The sequence below is a fragment of the Penaeus vannamei genome, chromosome 15 (assembly GCF_042767895.1).
Source record: "Penaeus vannamei isolate JL-2024 chromosome 15, ASM4276789v1, whole genome shotgun sequence".
Lineage (NCBI taxonomy): Eukaryota > Metazoa > Arthropoda > Malacostraca > Decapoda > Penaeidae > Penaeus > Penaeus vannamei.
In genome coordinates this window covers 28,758,886-28,781,350 of record NC_091563.1, presented here as the reverse complement: position 1 = coordinate 28,781,350, position 22,465 = coordinate 28,758,886, and the positions used below count along the sequence as shown (strand labels likewise).

The 22,465-nt window shown below is 43.3% G+C and overlaps 1 protein-coding gene across 1 annotated transcript in view; it reads left to right on the top strand.

Annotated features, from left to right (window-relative positions):
- Nucleotides 1–22,465, top strand: part of LOC113802740 (mucin-2) — a 45,734-nt gene that overhangs the window by 12,785 nt on the left and 10,484 nt on the right. Inside the window, exons 8-21 of the mRNA XM_070130209.1 lie at nt 4,777–5,479; nt 5,906–6,115; nt 7,268–7,536; nt 8,299–8,769; nt 12,793–13,381; nt 15,946–16,008; nt 16,180–16,595; nt 16,777–17,051; nt 17,152–17,228; nt 17,602–18,243; nt 18,439–19,301; nt 19,366–20,047; nt 21,195–21,784; nt 22,208–22,465. The exon at nt 22,208–22,465 is cut by the window's right edge and continues 575 nt beyond it. Of these exons, the coding sequence (XP_069986310.1) occupies nt 4,777–5,479; nt 5,906–6,115; nt 7,268–7,536; nt 8,299–8,769; nt 12,793–13,381; nt 15,946–16,008; nt 16,180–16,595; nt 16,777–17,051; nt 17,152–17,228; nt 17,602–18,243; nt 18,439–19,301; nt 19,366–20,047; nt 21,195–21,784; nt 22,208–22,465 (6,108 nt within the window). The remainder of the gene's footprint in view (nt 1–4,776; nt 5,480–5,905; nt 6,116–7,267; nt 7,537–8,298; nt 8,770–12,792; nt 13,382–15,945; nt 16,009–16,179; nt 16,596–16,776; nt 17,052–17,151; nt 17,229–17,601; nt 18,244–18,438; nt 19,302–19,365; nt 20,048–21,194; nt 21,785–22,207) is intronic.

Genomic DNA, 22,465 nt, shown 5'->3' with positions numbered 1-22,465 from the left:
AAAACAACCACTGATCAACCAACAACCACTGATCAACCAACAACCACTGATCAACCAACAACCACTGATCAACCAACAACCACTGATCAACCAACAACCACTGATCAACCAACAACCACTGATGAAAAAACAACCACTGATCAACCAACAACCACTGATCAACCAACAACCACTGATCAACCAACAACCACTGATCAACCAACAACCACTGATCAACCAACAACCACTGATCACCCAACAACCACTGAAGAACCAACAACCACTGATCAACCAAGAACCACTGAAGAACCAACAACCACTGATCAACCAACAACCACTGATGAAAAAACAACCACTGATCAACCAACAACCACTGATCAACCAACAACCACTGATCAATCAACAACCACTGATCAACCAACAACCACTGATCAACCAACAACCACTGATCAACCAACAACCACTGACCAACCAACAACCACTGATCAACCAACAACCACTGATCAACCTACAACAACTGACCAACCAACAACCACTGATCAACCAACAACCACTGATCACCCAACAACCACTGATCAACCAACAACCACTGATCACCCAACAACCACTGAAGAACCAACAACCACTGATCAACCAACAACCACTGATGAAAAAACAACCACTGATCAACCAACAACCACTGATCAACCAACAACCACTGATCAACCAACAACCACTGATCAACCAACAACCACTGATCAACCAACAACCACTGATCAACCAACAACCACTGATCAACCAACAACCACTGATCAACCAACAACCACTGATCAACCAACAACCACTGATCAACCAACAACCACTGATCAACCAACAACCACTGATGAAAAAACAACCACTGATCAACCAACAACCACTGATCAACCAACAACCACTGATCAACCAACAACCACTGATCAACCAACAACCACTGATCAACAAACAACCACTGATCAACCAACAACCACTGATCAACCAACAACCACTGGCCAACCAACAACCACTGATCAACCAACAACCACTGATCAACCAACAACCACTGATCAACCAACAACCACTGATCAACCAACAACCACTGATCAACCAACAACCACTGATCAACCAACAACCACTGATCAACCAACAACCACTGATCAACCAACAACCACTGATCAACCAACAACCACTGATCAACCAACAACCACCGATCAACCAACAACCACTGATCAACCAACAACCACTGATCAACCAACAACCACTGATCAACCAACAACCACTGATCAACCAACAACCACTGATCAACCAACAACCACTGATCAACCAACAACCACTGATCAACCAACAACCACTGATCAACCAACAACCACTGATCAACCAACAACCACTGATCAACCAACAACCACTGATCAACCAACAACCACTGATCAACCAACAACCACTGATCAACCAACAACCACTGATCAACCAACAACCACTGATCAACCAACAACCACTGATCAACCAACAACCACTGATCAACCAACAACCACTGATCAACCAACAACCACTGATCAACCAACAACCACTGATCAACCAACAACCACTGATCAACCAACAACCAATGATCAACCAACAACCACTGATCAACCAACAACCACTGATCAACCAACAACCACTGATCACCCAACAACCACTGATCAACCAACAACCACTGATCAACCAACAACCACTGAACAACCAACAACCACTGATCAACCAACAACCACTGATCAACCAACAACCACTGATCAACCAACAACCACTGATCAACCAACAACCACTGATCAACCAACAACCACTGATCAACCAACAACCACTGATCAACCAACAACCACTGATCAACCAACAACCACTGATCAACCAACAACCACTGATCAACCAACAACCACTGATCAACCAACAACCACTGATCAACCAACAACCACTGATCAACCAACAACCACTGATCAACCAACAACCACTGATCAACCAACAACCACTGATCAACCAACAACCACTGATCAACCAACAACCACTGATCAACCAACAACCACTGAAGAACCAACAACCACTGATCAACAAACAACCACTGATCAACCAACAACCACTGATCAACCAACAACTACTGATCAACCAACAACCACTGATCAACCAACAACCACTGATCAACCAACAACCACTGATCAACCAACAACCACTGATCAACCAACAAACACTGATCAACCAACAACCACTGATCAACCAACAACCACTGATCAACCAACAACCACTGATCAACCAACAACCACTGAAGAACCAACAACCACTGATCAACCAACAACCACTGATCAACCAACAACCACTGATCAACCAACAACCACTGATGAAAAAACAACCACTGATCAACCAACAACCACTGATGAAAAAACAACCACTGATCAGCCAACAACCACTGATCAGCCAACAACCACTGATCAACCAACAACCACTGATCAACCAACAACCACCGATCAACAAACAACCACCGATCAACAAACAACCACCGATCAACCAACAACCACCGATCAACCAACAACCACTGATCAACCAACAACCACTGATCAACCAACAACCACTGATCAACCAACAACCACTGATCAACCAACAACCACTGATCAACCAACAACCACTGATCAACCAACAACCACTGATCAACCAACAACCACTGATCAACCAACAACCACTGATCAACCAACAACCACTGATCAACCAACAACCACTGATCAACCAACAACCACTGATCAACCAACAACCACTGATCAACCAACAACCACTGATCAACCAACAACCACTGATCACCCAACAACCACTGATCAACCAACAACCACTGATCAACCAACAACCACTGATCAACCAACAACCACTGATCAACCAACAACCATTGATCAACCAACAACCACTGATCAACCAACAACCACTAATCAACCAACAACCACTGATCAACCAACAACCACTGATCACCCAACAACCACTGATCAACCAACAACCACTGATCAACCAACAACCACTGAACAACCAACAACCACTGATCAACCAACAACCACTGATCAACCAACAACCACTGATCAACCAACAACCACTGATCAACCAACAACCACTGATCAACCAACAACCACTGATCAACCAACAACCACTGATCAACCAACAACCACTGATCAACCAACAACCACTGATCAACCAACAACCACTGATCAACCAACAACCACTGATCAACCAACAACCACTGATCAACCAACAACCACTGATCAACCAACAACCACTGATCAACCAACAACCACTGATCAACCAACAACCACTGATCAACCAACAACCACTGATCAACCAACAACCACTGATCAACCAACAACCACTGATCAACCAACAACTACTGATCAACCAACAACCACTGATCAACCAACAACCACTGATCAACCAACAACCACTGATCAACCAACAACCACTGATCAACCAACAACCACTGATCAACCAACAACCACTGATCAACCAACAACCACTGATCAACCAACAACCACTGATCAACCAACAACCACTGATCAACCAACAACCACTGATCAACCAACAACCACTGAAGAACCAACAACCACTGATCAACCAACAACCACTGATCAACCAACAACCATTGATCAACCAACAACCACTGATCAACCAACAACCACTGATCAACCAACAACCACTGATCAACCAACAACCACTGATCAACCAACAACCACTGATCAACCAACAACCACTGATCAACCAACAACCACTGATGAAAAAACAACCACTGATCAACCAACAACCACTGATGAAAAAACAACCACTGATCAACCAACAACCACTGATCAACCAACAACCACTGATGAAAAAACAACCACTGATCAACCAACAACCACTGATCAACCAACAACCACTGATCAACCAACAACCACTGATCAACCAACAACCACTGATCAACCAACAACCACTGATCAACCAACAACCACTGATCAACCAACCACTGATCAACCAACAACCACTGATCAACCAACACCCAGTGATCAACCAACAACCACTGATCAACCAACAACCACTGATCAACCAACAACCACTGATCAACCAACAACCACTGATCAACCAACAACCACTGATCAACCAACAACCACTGATCAACCAACAACCACTGATCAACCAACAACCACTGATCAACCAACAACCACTGAAGAACCAACCACTGATCAACCAACAACCATTGATCAACCAACAACCACTGATCAACCAACAACAACTGATCAACCAACAACCACTGATCAACCAACAACCACTGATCAACCAACAACCACTGAAGAACCAACCACTGATCAACCAACAACCATTGATCAACCAACAACCACTGATCAACCAACAACCGCTGATCAACCAACAACCACTGATCAACCAACAACCACTGATCAACCAACAACCACTGATCAACCAACAACCACTGATCAACCAACAACCACTGATCAACCAACAATCACTGATCAACCAACAACCACTGATGAAAAAACAACCACTGATCAACCAACAACCACTGATCAACCAACAACCACTGATCAACCAACAACCACTGATCAACCAACAACCACTGATCAACCAACAACCACTGATCAACCAACAACCACTGATCAACTAATAACCACTGATCAACCAACAACCACTGATCAACCAACAACCACTGATCAACCAACAACCACTGATCAACAAACAACCACTGATGCACTAACAACTACTGATCAATCAACAATCACAGTTCCAACAATAACCATTCATGAGCAAACATCCATACAGCCAGATACTACACAAAACACTTTTTCGGAATTGCAACAAAGGAAAACACAGTTACTTCAAGAAATTGAGGAACTCGAGACCCAGATTGCTGCCTCCAACGCCACTCTCACAGCCCTTCAAGAGACCAAAGCAGCCTTGCAACGAGTCAATGAAGCCATCCAGAAAGCCACCGGCAATTCCACGAGGAAGCGCCGATCCATTACTTACTCCATCGATCAAGATGCCACTCTCACTGCCACGGTCGATCCATATTGTGAGGTAAATGAGGACAATGCCTTAACTGGGGACCCGACAGATCTGCTTCTTACAATGATCACTGATCTCTCCACCAAGCTGTCCAACCTCACAACCGACCAAATCACCTGCTTCAATCAACTCATTGGCAATTTCGCCACACTCATAGACAATGGAACCTTCGTCGTCGATCCGACTGTAGTAGAGAACATCACGGCCGCGGCAGAAGCAGCAAGCACCGTGGTGGGAGACCAAGTCCAGTCTGTGCAGTTGCTCGTCAGTATTTTGCAAGAGCAAAAGCAGAATAAAACGGATCAGCTTGAACAAGTGGAAAGTCAACTAGCAGCAACGACAGGTAGAAACCAGCACACAGTTGTAAACAGTTGTATTACAGTTGCAGAATTATATTTCAGTACACTTGCTGAAACCGACTTTTGCACATCTGGCAACCAACCAAAGTTAATAAAGAGTGTGATTGGTCGAGTATGAATAACCAATAATTGTATGAATTATTATTTTTTGAAACTAAGAAAGCCATTTGACCTTTCGTTTCTTCATATAAGGGTAATATTAGTTATAGTTGACTTTGTAGTCGGGTACAAATGCGATATTCTATAATTGTTTATTCATCGAAATATTCATGTGTCTGTGTGTATGTACACATATGTATGTGTGTATACAAATATATATATATATATATATATATATATATATATATATATATATATATATATGTATGTATATGTATGTATACATATATTTATATAATATATATATGCATATGTATGCGCATGAGTCTGTATATGAATACATAATTTATGATATATATGTATGTGTGTATGCATATAAATAGATACAAATGTTGGTATTCACATAAAACTTTATAAATTTACAGGCCTTCCGACATCCACCGAAACACAAACAACGCTAACTGAGCTGTCCACAGAAACAGTAGTTGTCACTGTTCAATCTACAACCCTTGAACCATTGCCAACCAATGAAACACTGCCACCTACATCCACTAAGCAGTCAACAACTACAAGGCAACAAACACCAACGGAATCTACTGAGAAACCAACAACCACTGATCACCCAACAACCACTGGTCAACCAACAACCACTGAAGAACCAACAACTGATCACCCAACAACCACTGAAGAACCAACAACCACTGGTCAACCAACAACCACTGATCAACCAACAACCACTGGTCAACCAACAACCACTGAAGAACCAACAACTGATCACCCAACAACCACTGAAGAACCAACAACCACTGGTCAACCAACAACCACTGATCAACCAACAACCACTGATCAACCAACAACCACTGGTCAACCAACAACCACTGAAGAACCAACAACTGATCACCCAACAACCACTGAAGAACCAACAACCACTGAAGAACCAACAACCACTGATCAACCAACAACCACTGAAGAACCAACAACCACTGATCAACCAACAACCACTGATCAACCAACAACCACTGATCAGCCAACAACCACTGATCAACCAACCACTAAACCAACAACCACTGAAGAACCAACAACTGATCATCCAACAACCACTGATCAACCAACAACCACTGAAGAACCAACAACAACTGATCAACCAACAACCACTGATCAACCAACAACCACTGAAGAACCAACAACAACTGATCAACCAACAACCACTGATCAACCAACAACCACTGAAGAACCAACAACCACTGATCAACCAACAACAACTGATCAAACAACAACAACTGAAGAACCAACAACCACTGAAGAACCAACAACTGATCAACCAACAACTGATCAACCAACAACCACTGAAGATCCAACAACTGATCAACCAACAACCACTGATAAAGCAACAACTGATCAACCAGCTACCACTGATCAGCCAATAACCACTGTTCAACCAATAACCACTGATCAACCAACAACCACTGAAGAACCAACAACCACTGAAGAACCAACAACCACTGATCAACCAACAACCACTGAAGAACCAACAACCACTGATCAACCAACAACCACTGATCAACCAACAACCACTGATCAGCCAACAACCACTGATCAACCAACCACTAAACCAACAACCACTGAAGAACCAACAACTGATCATCCAACAACCACTGATCAACCAACAACCACTGAAGAACCAACAACAACTGATCAACCAACAACCACTGATCAACCAACAACCACTGAAGAACCAACAACAACTGATCAACCAACAACCACTGATCAACCAACAACCACTGAAGAACCAACAACCACTGAAGAACCAACAACAACTGATCAAACAACAACTGAAGAACCAACAACCACTGAAGAACCAACAACTGATCAACCAACCACTGATCAACCAACAACCACTGAAGATCCAACAACTGATCAACCAACAACCACTGATAAAGCAACAACTGATCAACCAGCTACCACTGATCAGCCAATAACCACTGTTCAACCAATAACCACTGATCAACCAACAACCACTGATCAACCAACAACCACTGTTCAACCAACAACCACTGTTCAACCAACAACCACTGATCAACCTACAACCACTGATCAACCAACAACCACTGAAGAACCAATAACCACTGAAGAACCAACAACCACTGAAGAACCAACAACTGATCACCAAACAACCACTGATCAACCAACAACCACTGATCATCTAACAACCACTTATCAACCAACAGCCACTGAAGAACCAACAACTGATCAACCAACAACCACTGAAGAACCAACCACTAATCAACCAACAACCACTGATCAACCAACAACCACTGAACAACCAACCACTGATCAACCAACAACCACTGATCAACCAACAACCACTGAACAACCAACCACTGATCAACCAACAACCACTGATCAACTAACAACCACTGATCAACCAACAACCACTGAAGAACTAACAACCACTGAAGAACCAATAACCACTGAAGAACCAACAACTGATCAGCCAATAACCACTGAAGAACCAACTGATCAACCAACAACCACTGAAGAACCAACAACTAATCAACCAACCACTGATCAACCAACCACTGATCAACCAACAACCACTGATCAACCAACAACCACTGATCAACCAACAACAACGGAAGAACCAACAACCACGGAAGAATCAACAACTGATCAACCAACAACTAATCAACCAACAACTGATCAACCAACAACCACTGAAGAACCAACAACTAATCAACCAACCACTGATCAACCAACAACCACTAATCAACCAACAACCGCGGAAGAACCAACAACTCATCAACCAACAACCACTGAGGAACCAACAACCTTTGAAGAACCAACAACTGGTCAACCAACAACCACTGATCAGCCAATAACGACTGATCAACCAACAACCACTGATCAACCAACAACCACTGTTCAACAAACAACCACTGTTCAACCAACAACCACTGAAGAACCAATAACCACTGAAGAACAAACAATTGATCAACCAACAACCACTGATCAACCAACAACCACTGATCAACCAACGACCACTGAAGAACCAACAACTGATCAACAAACATCCACTGACCATCCAACAACCACTGATCAACCAACAACCACTGATCAAACAACAACCACTGATCAACCAACAACCACGGAAGAAGCAAAAACTTATCAACCAACAACCACTGAAGAACCAACAACTGATCAACCAACAACCACTGATCAACCAACAACCACGGAAGAACCAAAAACTTATCAGCCAACAACCACTGATGAAGCAACAACCACTGATGAAGCAACAACCACTGATCAACCAACAACCACTGATCAACCAACAACCACTGATCAACCAACAACCACTGATCAACCAACAACCACTGATCAACCAACAACCACTGAAGAACCAACAACTTATCAACCAACAACCACTGATCAACCAACAACCACTGAAGAACCAACCACTGATCAACCAACAACCACTGATCAACCAACAACCACTGATCAAACAACAACCACTGATCAAACAACAACCACTGATCAACCAACAACCACTGATCAACCAACAACCACTGATCAACCAACAACCACTGATCAACCAACAACCACTGATCAACCAACAACCACTGATCAACCAACAACCACTGATCAACCAACAACCACTGATCAACCAACAACCACTGATCAACCAACAACCACTGATCAACCAACAACCACTGATCAACCAACAACCACTTATCACCCAACAACCACTGAAGAACCAACAACCACTGATCAACCAAGAACCACTGAAGAACCAACAACCACTGATCAACCAACAACCACTGATGAAAAAACAACCACTGATCAACCAACAACCACTGATCAACCAACAACCACTGATCAACCAACAACCACTGATCAACCAACAACCACTGATCAACCAACAACCACTGATCAACCAACAACCACTGACCAACCAACAACCACTGATCAACCAACAACCACTGATCAACCTACAACAACTGACCAACCAACAACCACTGATCAACCAACAACCACTGATCACCCAACAACCACTGATCAATCAACAACCACTGATCACCCAACAACCACTGAAGAACCAACAACCACTGATGAAAAAACAACCACTGATCAACTAACAACCACTGATCAACCAACAACCACTGATCAACCAACAACCACTGATCAACCAACAACCACTGATCAACCAACAACCACTGAAGAACCAACAACCACTAATCAACCAACAACCACTGATCAACCAACAACCACTGATGAAAAAACAACCACTGATCAACCAACAACCACTGATCAACCAACAACCACTGATCAACCAACAACCACTGATCAACCAACAACCACTGATCAACCAACAACCACTGATCAACCAACAACCACTGATCAACCAACAACCACTGAAGAACCAACAACCACTGATCAACCAACGACCACTGAAGAACCAACAACCACTGGTCAACCAACAACCACTGATCAACCAACAACCACTGATCAACCAACAACCACTAATCAACCAACAACCTCTGATCAACCAACAACCACTGATCAACCAACAACCACTGATCAACCAACAACCACTGATCAACCAACAACCACTGATCAACCAACAACCACTGATCAACCAACAACCACTGATCAACCAACAACCACTGATCAACTAACAACCACTGATCAACCAACAACCACTGATCAACCAACAACCACTGATCAACCAACAACCACTGATCAACCAACAACCAGTGATCAACCAACAACCACTGATCAACCAACAACCACTGATCAACCAACAACCACTGATCAACCAACAACCACTGATCAACCAACAACCACTGAAGAACCAACAACCACTGATCAACCAACAACCACTGAAGAACCAACAACCACTGATCAACCAACAACCACTGATCAACCAACAACCACTGATCAACCAACAACCACTGATCAACCAACAACCACCGATCAACAAACAACCACCGATCAACAAACAACCACTGATCAACCAACAACCACTGATCAACCAACAACCACTGATCAACCAACAACTACTGATCAACCAACAACCACTGATCAACCAACAACCACTGATCAACCAACAACCACTGATCAACCAACAACCACTGATCAACCAACAACCACTGAAGAACCAACAACCACTGATCAACCAACAACCACTAATCAACTAACAACCACTGATCAACTAACAACCACTGATCAACCAACAACCACTGATCAACCAAGAACCACTGATCAACCAAGAACCACTGATCAACCAACAACCACTGAAGAACCAACAACCACTGATCAACCAACAACCACTGATCAACCAACAACCACTGATCAACCAACAACCACTGAAGAACCAACAACCACTGATCAACCAACAACCACTGATCAACCAACAACCACTGATCAACCAACAACCACTGATCAACCAACGACCACTGATCAACCAACCACTGATCAACCAACAACCACTGATCAACCAACAACCACTGATGAAAAAACAACCACTGATCAGCCAACAACCACTGATCAACCAACAACCACTGATCTACCAACAACCACTGATCAACCAACAACCACTGATCAACCAACAACCACTGATCAACCAACAACCACTGATCAACCAACAACCACTGATCAACCAACAACCACTGATCAACCAACAACCACTGATCAACCAACAACCACTGATCAACCAACAACCACTGATCAACCAACAACCACTGATCAACCAACAACCACTGATCAACCAACAACCAGTGATCAACCAACAACCACTGATCAACCAACAACCACTGATCAACCAACAACCACTGATCAACCAACAACCACTGATCAACCAACAACCACGGATCAACCAACAACCACTGATCAACCAACAACCACTTATCAACCAACAACCACTGGTCAACCAACAACCACTGATCAACCAACAACAACTGAAGAACCAACAAACACTCATCAACCAACAACCACTGATCAACCAACAACCATTGATCAACCAACAACCACTGATCAACCAACAACAACTGATCAACCAACAACCACTGATCAACCAACAACCACTGATCAACCAACAACCACTGATCAACCAACAACCACTCATCAACCAACAATCACTCATCAACCAACAACCACTGATCAACCAACAACCACTGATCAACCAACAACCACTGATCAACCAACAACCACTGATCAACCAACAACCACTGATCAACCAACAACCACTGATCAACCAACAACCACTGATCAACCAACAACCACTGATCAACCAACAACCACTGATCAACCAACAACCACTGATCAACCAACAACCACTGATCAACCAACAACCAGTGATCAACCAACAACCAGTGATCAACCAACAACCACTGATCAACCAACAACCACGGATCAACCAACAACCACTGATCAACCAACAACCACGGATCAACCAACAACCACTGATCAACCAACAACCACTTATCAACCAACAACCACTGATCAACCAACAAGCACTGATCAACCAACAACCACTGAAGAACCAACCACTGATCAACCAACAACCATTGATCAACCAACAACCACTGATCAACCAACAACTGATCAACCAACAACCACTGATCAACCAACAACCACTGATCAACCAACAACTGATCAACCAACAACCACTGATCAACCAACAACCACTGATCAACCAACAACCACTGAAGAACCAACCACTGATCAACCAACAACCATTGATCAACCAACAACCACTGATCAACCAACAACCACTGATCAACCAACAACCACTGATCAACCAACAACCACTGATCAACCAACAACCACTGATCAACCAACAACCACTGATCAACCAACAACCACTGAAGAACCAACAACCACTGATCAACCAACAACCACTGATCAACCAACAACCACTGATCAACCAACAACCACTGAAGAACCAACAACCACTCATCAACCAACAATCACTGATCAACCAACAACCACTGATGAAAAAACAACCACTGATCAACCAACAACCACTGATCAACCAACAACCACTGATCAACCAACAACCACTGATCAACTAATAACCACTGATCAACCAACAACCACTGATCAACCAAAAACCACTGATCAACTAATAACCACTGATCAACCAACAACCACTGATCAACCAACAACCACTGATCAACCAACAACCACTGATCAACAAACAACCACTGATGCACTAACAACTACTGATCAATCAACAATCACAGTTCCAACAATAACCTCTGAGCCAAATACCACATTACCAACAACAACCATTCATGAGCAAACATCCCTACAGCCAGATACTACACAAAACACTTTTTCGGAATTGCAACAAAGGAAAACACAGTTACTTCAAGAAATTGAGGAACTCGAGACCCAGATTGCTGCCTCCAACGCCACTCTCACAGCCCTTCAAGAGACCAAAGCAGCCTTGCAACGAGTCACTGAAGCCATCCAGAAAGCCACCGGCAATTCCACGAGGAAGCGCCGATCCATTACTTACTCCATCGATCAAGATGCCACTCTCACTGCCACGGTCGATCCATATTGTGAGGTAAATGAGGACAATGCCTTAACTGGGGACCCGACAGATCTGCTTCTTACAATGATCACTGATCTCTCCACCAAGCTGTCCAACCTCACAACCGACCAAATCACCTGCTTCAATCAACTCATTGGCAATTTCGCCACACTCATAGACAATGGAACCTTCGTCGTCGATCCGACTGTCGTAGAGAACATCACGGCCGCGGCAGAAGCAGCAAGCACCGTGGTGGGAGACCAAGTCCAGTCTGTGCAGTTGCTCGTCAGTATTTTGCAAGAACAAAAGCAGAATAAAACGGATCAGCTTGAACAAGTGGAAAGTCAACTAGCAGCAACGACAGGTAGAAACCAGCACACAGTTGTAGACAGTTGTATTTCATTACATAGTACACATTTGCATTCGCGTTATAATAAGTGTATGAATGAATATTTTTTTAAACTAGACCATTTGATCTTTCGTTTCTTCATATAAGTGTAATATTATTTATAGTTGACTTTGTTGTGGGGTATTCTTCAAATCCTAGAATTGTTTATTTATCGAAATGTGTGTGTGTATAAATATATATTCACACAAACACACACACACACACACACACACACACACACACACACACACACACACACATATATATATATATATATATATATATATATATATATATATATATATATATATATACATATATATATATACATATATATATATATATATATATATATATATATATATATATATATATATATATATATATATATATATTACATACGTATACACACTCATACACATGCATATGCATATATACATACACACACACACACACACACACACACACACACACACACACACACACACACACACACACACACATATATATATATATATATATATATATATATATATATATATATATATATATATATATATATATATATTTATATATATGTGTGTGTGTGTGTGTGTGTGTGTGTGTGTGTGTGTGTGTGTGTGTGTGTGTGTGTGTCTGTGTGTGTGTGTGTGTCTGAGTGTGTGTGTCTGAGTGTGTGTGTGTGTCTGTGTGTGTGTGTGTGTGTCTGAGTGTGTGTGTGTGTCTGTGTGTGTGTGTGTGTGTGTGTATGTATATATGCATATGCATGTGTATGAGTGTGTATACATATGTACTATATATATATATATAAATATATATATATATATATATATATATATATATATATATATATATATGTGTGTGTGTGTGTGTGTGTGTGTGTGTGTGTGTGTGTGTGTGTGTGTGTGTGTGTGTGTGTGTCTGTGTGTGTGTGTGTGTACATATATACATATATATATATATGAGTATGCATATAAGATAGATACCTTGATGATATTAACTGAAAACTTTATAAATTTACAGGCCTTCCGACATCACCCGAACCACAAACAACGGTAACTGAGCTACCTTTGCCACCATCAACAACCGAACAACCAACAACCTTGGAGAAACAAGAAACCACTCTGCCACCAACAACCTTGCCATCATCAACAACCCAACAACCAACAGCCTTGGAGGAAACCACTCTGCCACCATCAACAACCCAACAACCAACAACCTTGGAGGATCAGGAAACCACTCTGCCACCAACAACCTTGCCACCATCAACAACCCAACAACCAACAACCTTGGAGGAAACCACTCTGCCACCATCAACCTTACCACCCACAACAACCGAACAACCAACAACCTTGAAGGATCAGGAAACCACTCTGCCACCAACAACCTTGCCACCATCAACAACCCAACAACCAACAACCTTTGAGGAAACCACTCTGCCACCAACAACCTTGCCACCATTAACAACCCAACAACCAACAACCTTGATGGAACAGGAAACTACTCTGCCACCAACAACCTTGCCACCATCAACAACCCAACAACCAACAACCTTAGAGGAAACCACTCTGCCACCAACAACCTTACCACCTACAACAACCGAACAACCAACAACCTTGAAGGATCAGGAAACCACTCTGCCACCAACAACCTTGCCACCATCAACAACCCAACAACCAACAACCTTTGAGGAAACCACTCTGCCACCAACAACCTTGCCACCATCAACAACCCAACAACCAACAACCTTGATGGAACAGAAAACCACTCTGCCACCATCAACAACCCAACAACCAACAACCTTGGAGGAAACCACTCTGCCACCATCAACAACCCAACAACCAACAACCTTGGAGGAAACCACTCTGCCACCATCAACAACCCAACAACCAACAACCTTGATGGAACAGAAAACCACTCTGCCACCATCAACAACCCAACAACCAACAACCTTGGAGGAAACCACTCTGCCACCATCAACAACCGAACAACCAACAACCTTGGAGGAACAGGAAACCACTCTGCCACCAACAACCTTACCACCATCAACAACCCAACAACCAACAACCTTGGAGGAACAGGAAACCACTCTGCCACCAACAACCCAACCAACAACCTTGGAGGAACAGGAAACCACGCTGCCACCAACAACTTTACCACCAACAACCGAACCGACAACCTTGGAGGAAACCACTCTGCCACCATCAACAACCGAACAACCAACAACCTTGGAGGAGCAGGAAACCACACTTCCACCAACAACCTTGCCACCATCAACAACCCAACAACCAACAGCCTTGGAGGAAACCACTCTGCCACCAACAACAACCCAACAACCAACAACCTTGGAGGAAACCACTCTGCCACCATCAACAACCGAACAACCAACAACCTTGAAGGATCAGGAAACCACTCTGCCACCAACAACCTTGCCACCATCAACAACCCAACAACCAACAACCTTCATGGAACAGGAAACCACTCTGCCACCAACAACCTTGCCACCAAACACCCAACAACCAACAACCCTCATGGAACAGGAAACCACTCTGCCACCAACAACCTTGCCACCATCAACAACCAAACAACCAACAACCTTGGAGGCACAGGAAATCACTCTGCCACCAACAACAACCCAACAACCAACAACCTTGGAGGATCAGGAAACCACTCTGCCACCAACAATCTTGCCACCATCAACAACCCAACAACCAACAACCTTAGAGGAAACCACTCTGCCACCATCAACAACCCAACAACCAACAACCTTGGAGGAAACCACTCTGCCACCATCAACAACCGAACAACCATCAACCTTGAAGGATCAGGAAACCACTCTGCCACCAACAACCTTGCCACCATCAACAACCGAACAACCAACAACCTTGATGGTACAGGAAACTACTCTGCCACCAACAACCTTGCCACCATCAACAACAAAACAACCAACAACCTCAGAGGAAACCACTCTGTCACCAACAACCTTGCCACCATCAACAACCCAACAACCAACAACATTGAAGGATCAGGAAACCACTCTGTCACCAACAACCTTGCCACCATCAACAACCCAACAACCAACAACCTTGATGGAACAGGAAACTACTCTCCCACCAACCTTGCCACCGTCAACAACCCAACAACCAACAACCTTGGAGAATCAGGAATCCACTCTGCCACCAACAACCTTGCCACCATCAACAACCCAACAACCAACAACCTTGGAGGATCAGGAAACCACTCTGCCACCAACAACCTTGCCACCATCAACAACCAAACAACCAACAACCTTGGAGGATCAGGATACCACTCTGCCACCAACAACCTTGCCACCATCAACAAACCAACAACCAACAACCTTGGAGGATCAGGAAACCACTCTGCCACCATCAACCTTGCCACCGTCAACAACCCAACAACCAACAACCTTTGAGGAAGCCACTCTGCCACCAACAACTTTGCTACCATCAACAACCAAGCAACCAACAACCTTTGAGGAAACCACTCTGCCACCAACAACTTTGCTACCATCAACAACACAGCAACAAACAACCTTGGAGGAAATTACTCTGCCACCAACATTGCCACCATCAACAACCCAACAACCAACAACCTTTGAGGAGACCACTCTGCCACCAACAACCTTGCCGCCACCAACAACCCAACAACCAACAACCTTGGAGGAAACCACTCTGCCATCAACAACCTTGCCACCATCAACAACCCAACAACCAACAACCTTTGAGGAAACCACTCTGCCACCAACAACCTTGCCACCATCAACAACCCAACAACCAACAACCTTGGAGGAACAGGAAACCACGCTGCCATCAACAACCTTGCCACCATCAACCCAACAACCAACAACCTTTGAGGAAACCACTCTGCCACCAACAACCTTGCCACCATCAACAACCCAACAACCAACAACCTTGGAGGAACAGGAAACCACTCTGCCATCAACAACCTTGCCACCATCAACAACCCAACAACCAACAACCTTGGAGGAAACCACTCTGCCACCATCAACAACCCAACAACCAACAACCTTCGAGGCACAGGAAACTACTCTGCCACCAACAACCTTGCCACCATCAACCGAACAACCAACAACTTTGGAGGATCAGGAAACCACTCTGCCACCAACAACCTTGCCACCATCAACAACCAAACAATCAACAACCTTGGAGGAACAGAAAACCACTCTGCCACCAACAACCTTGCCACCCACAACCCAACAACCAACAACCTTCGAGGAACAGGAAACTACTCTGCCACCAACAACCTTGCCACCCACAACCGAACAACCAACAACATTGGAGGAACAGGAAACCACTCTGCCACCAACAACCTTGCCACCATCAACAACCGAACAACCAACAACTTTGGAAGAACAGGAAACTACTCTGCCACCAACAACCTTGCCACCATCAACAACCCAACAACCAACAACTTTGGAAGAACAGGAAACCACTCTGCCACCAACAACCTTGCCACCATCAACAACCCAACAACCAACAACTTTGAAAGAACAGGAAACTACTCTGCCACCAACAACCTTGCCACCATCAACAACCGAACAACCAACAACTTTGGAAGAACAGGAAACTACTCTGCCACCAACAACCTTCCCACCATCAACAACCCAACAACCAACAACCTTGGAGAAAACCACTCTGCCACCAACAACCTTGCCACCCACAACAATCGAACAACCAACAACCTTCGAAGAAACCACTCTGCCACCATCAACAATCGAGCAACTAACAACCTTGGAGGAACCCACTCTTCCACCAACAACCTTGGCACCATCAACAACCCAACAACCAACAACCTTGGCGGAAACCACTCTGCCACCAACAACCTTGCCACCATCAACCCAACAACCAACAACCTTAGAGGAAACCACTCTGCCACCAACAACTTTACCAACAACAACCGACCAACCAACAACCTTGGATCAGGAAACCACTCTTCCACCAACAACCTTGTCACCATCAACAACCCAACAACCAACAACATTTGAGGAACAGGAAACTACTCTGCCACCAACAACTTTACCAACAACAACCGAATAACCAACAACCTTGGAGGAAACCACTCTTCCACCAACAACCTTGCCACCATCAACAACCCAACAACCAACAACCTTGGAGGAAACCACTCTGCCACCATCAACAACCGAACAACCAACAACCTTGGAGGAGCAGGAAACCACACTTCCACCAACAACCTTACCACCATCAACAACCCAACAACCAACAACCTTGGAAGAACAGGAAACCACTCTGCCACCAACAACCTTGCCACCATCAACAACCCAACATCCAACAACCTTCACGGAGCAGGAAACCACACTTCCACCAACAACCTTGCCACCATCAACAACCCAACAACCAACAACCTTGGAGGATCAGAAAACCACTCTGCCACCAACAACCTTGCCGCCAACAACCTTGGAGGATCAGGAAACGACTCTGCCACCAACAACAACCGAGCAACCAACAAGCTTGGACGAACAGGAAACAACTCTGCCACCAACAACCTTGCCACCACCAACCCAACAACCAACAACCTTGGAAGAACAGGAAACCACTCTGCCACCAACAACCTTGCCACCATCAACAACCCAACATCCAACAACCTTCACGGAGCAGGAAACCACACTTCCACCAACAACCTTGCCACCATCAACAACCCAACAACCAACAACCTTGGAGGATCAGAAAACCACTCTGCCACCAACAACCTTGGAGGATCAGGAAACGACTCTGCCACCAACAACATTGCCACCATCAACAACCGAGCAACCAACAAGCTTGGACGAACAGGAAACAACTCTGCCACCAACAACCTTGCCACCACCAACAACCCAACAACCAACAACCTTGGAGGAGCAGGAAACCACTCTGCCACCAACAACCTTGCCACCATCAACAACCCAACCAACAACCTTGGAGGATCATCAAACCACTCTGCCACCAACAGCCTTGCCACCATCAACCACAGGGTTAGAAATAGCAACTGAAACGCAACCAAATACTGGGACACCAACCACCACAGAATCACCAGACACTTTATCGGCTTTGGAGAAAAGACGAGCAGAGTTGCTTCAGGAAATCGAAGCCCTGGAAAACCAAATTGCTGCCACCAACGCCTCCGTCGCTGCTCTCCAGGAAATGCAAGCGGCCCTGCAGGAGGTCACCGAAGCCATCGAGGAAGCCACAAGCAACTCCGGAAGGAAGCGACGCTCGCTCACTTACTCCATCAACCACGGCGACGACGCCGTCACGGTCGACCCCTACTGCGAGGTCAACGAAGCCGATGCCTTGACGGGCGATCCGGCAGAAGTGCTTCTCACGATGGTCGACGATCTCTCTGCTAAGATGTCCAATCTCACGACCGACCAAATCAGCTGCTTCAGTCAGCTCCTCGGTAATTTTGCAACATTCATAGCGAACGGAACTTTCGTTATTGACTCCAGCTTGTTAGATAACATCACAGCTGCTGTTGAGGATGCAAGCAGCGTCGCGGGAGACCAAATTCAGTCTTTGCAATCACTCGTAAGCACTTTACAAGAACTGAAAGAAAATAAAACAGAAGAACTTGCGCAAGTGGAAAACCAACTGGCTGCAACGACAGGTAAGAAATGGCTTGCTTATGTTTATAGTGATCCATCCTCTACTAATATGAAAGTCGTGTGTATGCATATATATATATATATATATATATATATATATATATATATATATATATATATATATATATATATATATATATATATATATATATATATATGTGTGTGTGTGTATATATATATATATATATATATATATATATATATATATATATATATATATATATATATATATACTTATGTTTATATAAATGTGCATACGTCTGTAAGTATATATATATATATATATATATATATATATATATATATATATATATATATATATATATATATATATATATACATATATATATATATATATAAATATACATATATATATAAATATATATACATATATATATATATATATATATATATATATATATATATACATATATGTATATATGTAGAAATGTATACATATGTATACATTTATATGTGTGTGTCTGTGTGTGTAAGTACGAATATATAAATATATATGTATACACACACATACACATATAAAATATATATGTGTGTTATGTATATATAATATATATATATATATATATATATATATATATATATATATCTATATATATATCTTTATGTATGTATGTGTGTGTATATATATATATATATATATATATATATATATATATATATATATATATATATATATATATGTATATATGTGTGTGTGTGTGTGTGTGTGTGTGTGTGTGTGTGTGTGTGTGTGTATACATGCATATATATATATATATATATATATATATATATATATATATATATATATAGAGAGAGAGAGAGAGAGAGAGAGAGAGAGAGAGAGAGAGAGAGAGAGAGAGAGAGAGAGAGAGAGAGAGATAATATTTGTGTGTGACATATATAATAATATATCATTTAGGTAGATAGGTACTTATATATATACAGACACCTAATAGGCCTATACTGAGTGGGTGTACATTGTCAACAAGAACAATGTATATGTAAAAAATGTAAAAAAAAAAAAATGTATATAAAAAAAACAGATAATTACTGCCCAACAACCAACAATGCAAATAACACCTACTGAGGAACAAAGAACCACCGTTCCTAACATAACAACAACCACTGAACAACCTATAACTACAGCATCACATACCACTGAGAAACCAATAACCACAACTTCACATGGAAAAGAACTACCAGCAACCACTAAGCAACCAATGACCACAACATCACAAACCACTGAACTATCGACAACCACAAAGGTACCAACAAACATGGTGCCACCAACCACTGAGATACAAACAACCACTCAGGGGCCAACACTTACAGTCCCGACAACAATCACGGTGCCACAAACCATGGGATCACCAATAACCACAGTGCTATCAGCCACTGAACAACCAGCAACCACAATGCCAACATCCAATACACAACAAATGACCACAAATGAACTGACAACCATAACACCACCAACTGCTCAGCCACAAACCCCTGAGGGGCCAACAACCACAGTCTCACCAACCACTGGGCCTAAAGTACAACAAACATCCATAGAGCCACCAACCAATGAACCAACATCCACAGGGCCAACAATAACCACAGAGCCATCAGTACCAACTCTGATACCAATAACTACATTGTCGCTATCAACTACAGTACTACAGTCAATAACCACAGATGAACTTATATCCACAGGGCCTCCAACCACTGAGCCCCAGACAACCACTGAGGGCGCAACATCCACAGAATCACCAACAACCGCTCTGCCAACAACCGAGGAACCAACAACCTTGTCACCATCAACAACCGAACAACTAACAACCTTTGAGGAACAGGAGACCACTCTTCTACCATCAACAACCAAACAACCAACAACCTTGGAGGAGCAAGAAACCACTCTGCCACCATCAACAACCGAACAACCAACAACCTTGGAGGAAACCACTCTGCCACCAACAACCTTGCCACCATCAACAACCCAAAAACCAACAACCTTGGAGGAAACAACTCTGCCACCAACAACCTTGCCACCATCAACAACCGAACAACCAACAACCTTGGAGGAACAAGAAACCACTCTGCCACCATCAACAACCCAACAACCAACAACCTTGGAGGAACAAGAAACCACTCTGCCACCAACAACCTTGCCACAGTCAACAAACGAACCAACAACCTTGGAGGAAACCACTCTGCCACCAACAACCTTGCCATCATCAACGACTAAACAACCAACAACCTTGGAGGAACAAGAAACCACTCTGCGACCAACAACCTTGCCACCATCAACAACCCAAAAACCAACAACCTTGGAGGAAACCACTCTGCCACCATCAACAACCGAACAACCAACAACCTTGGAGGAAACCACTCTGCCACAAACAACCTTGCCACAGTCAACAAACGAACCAACA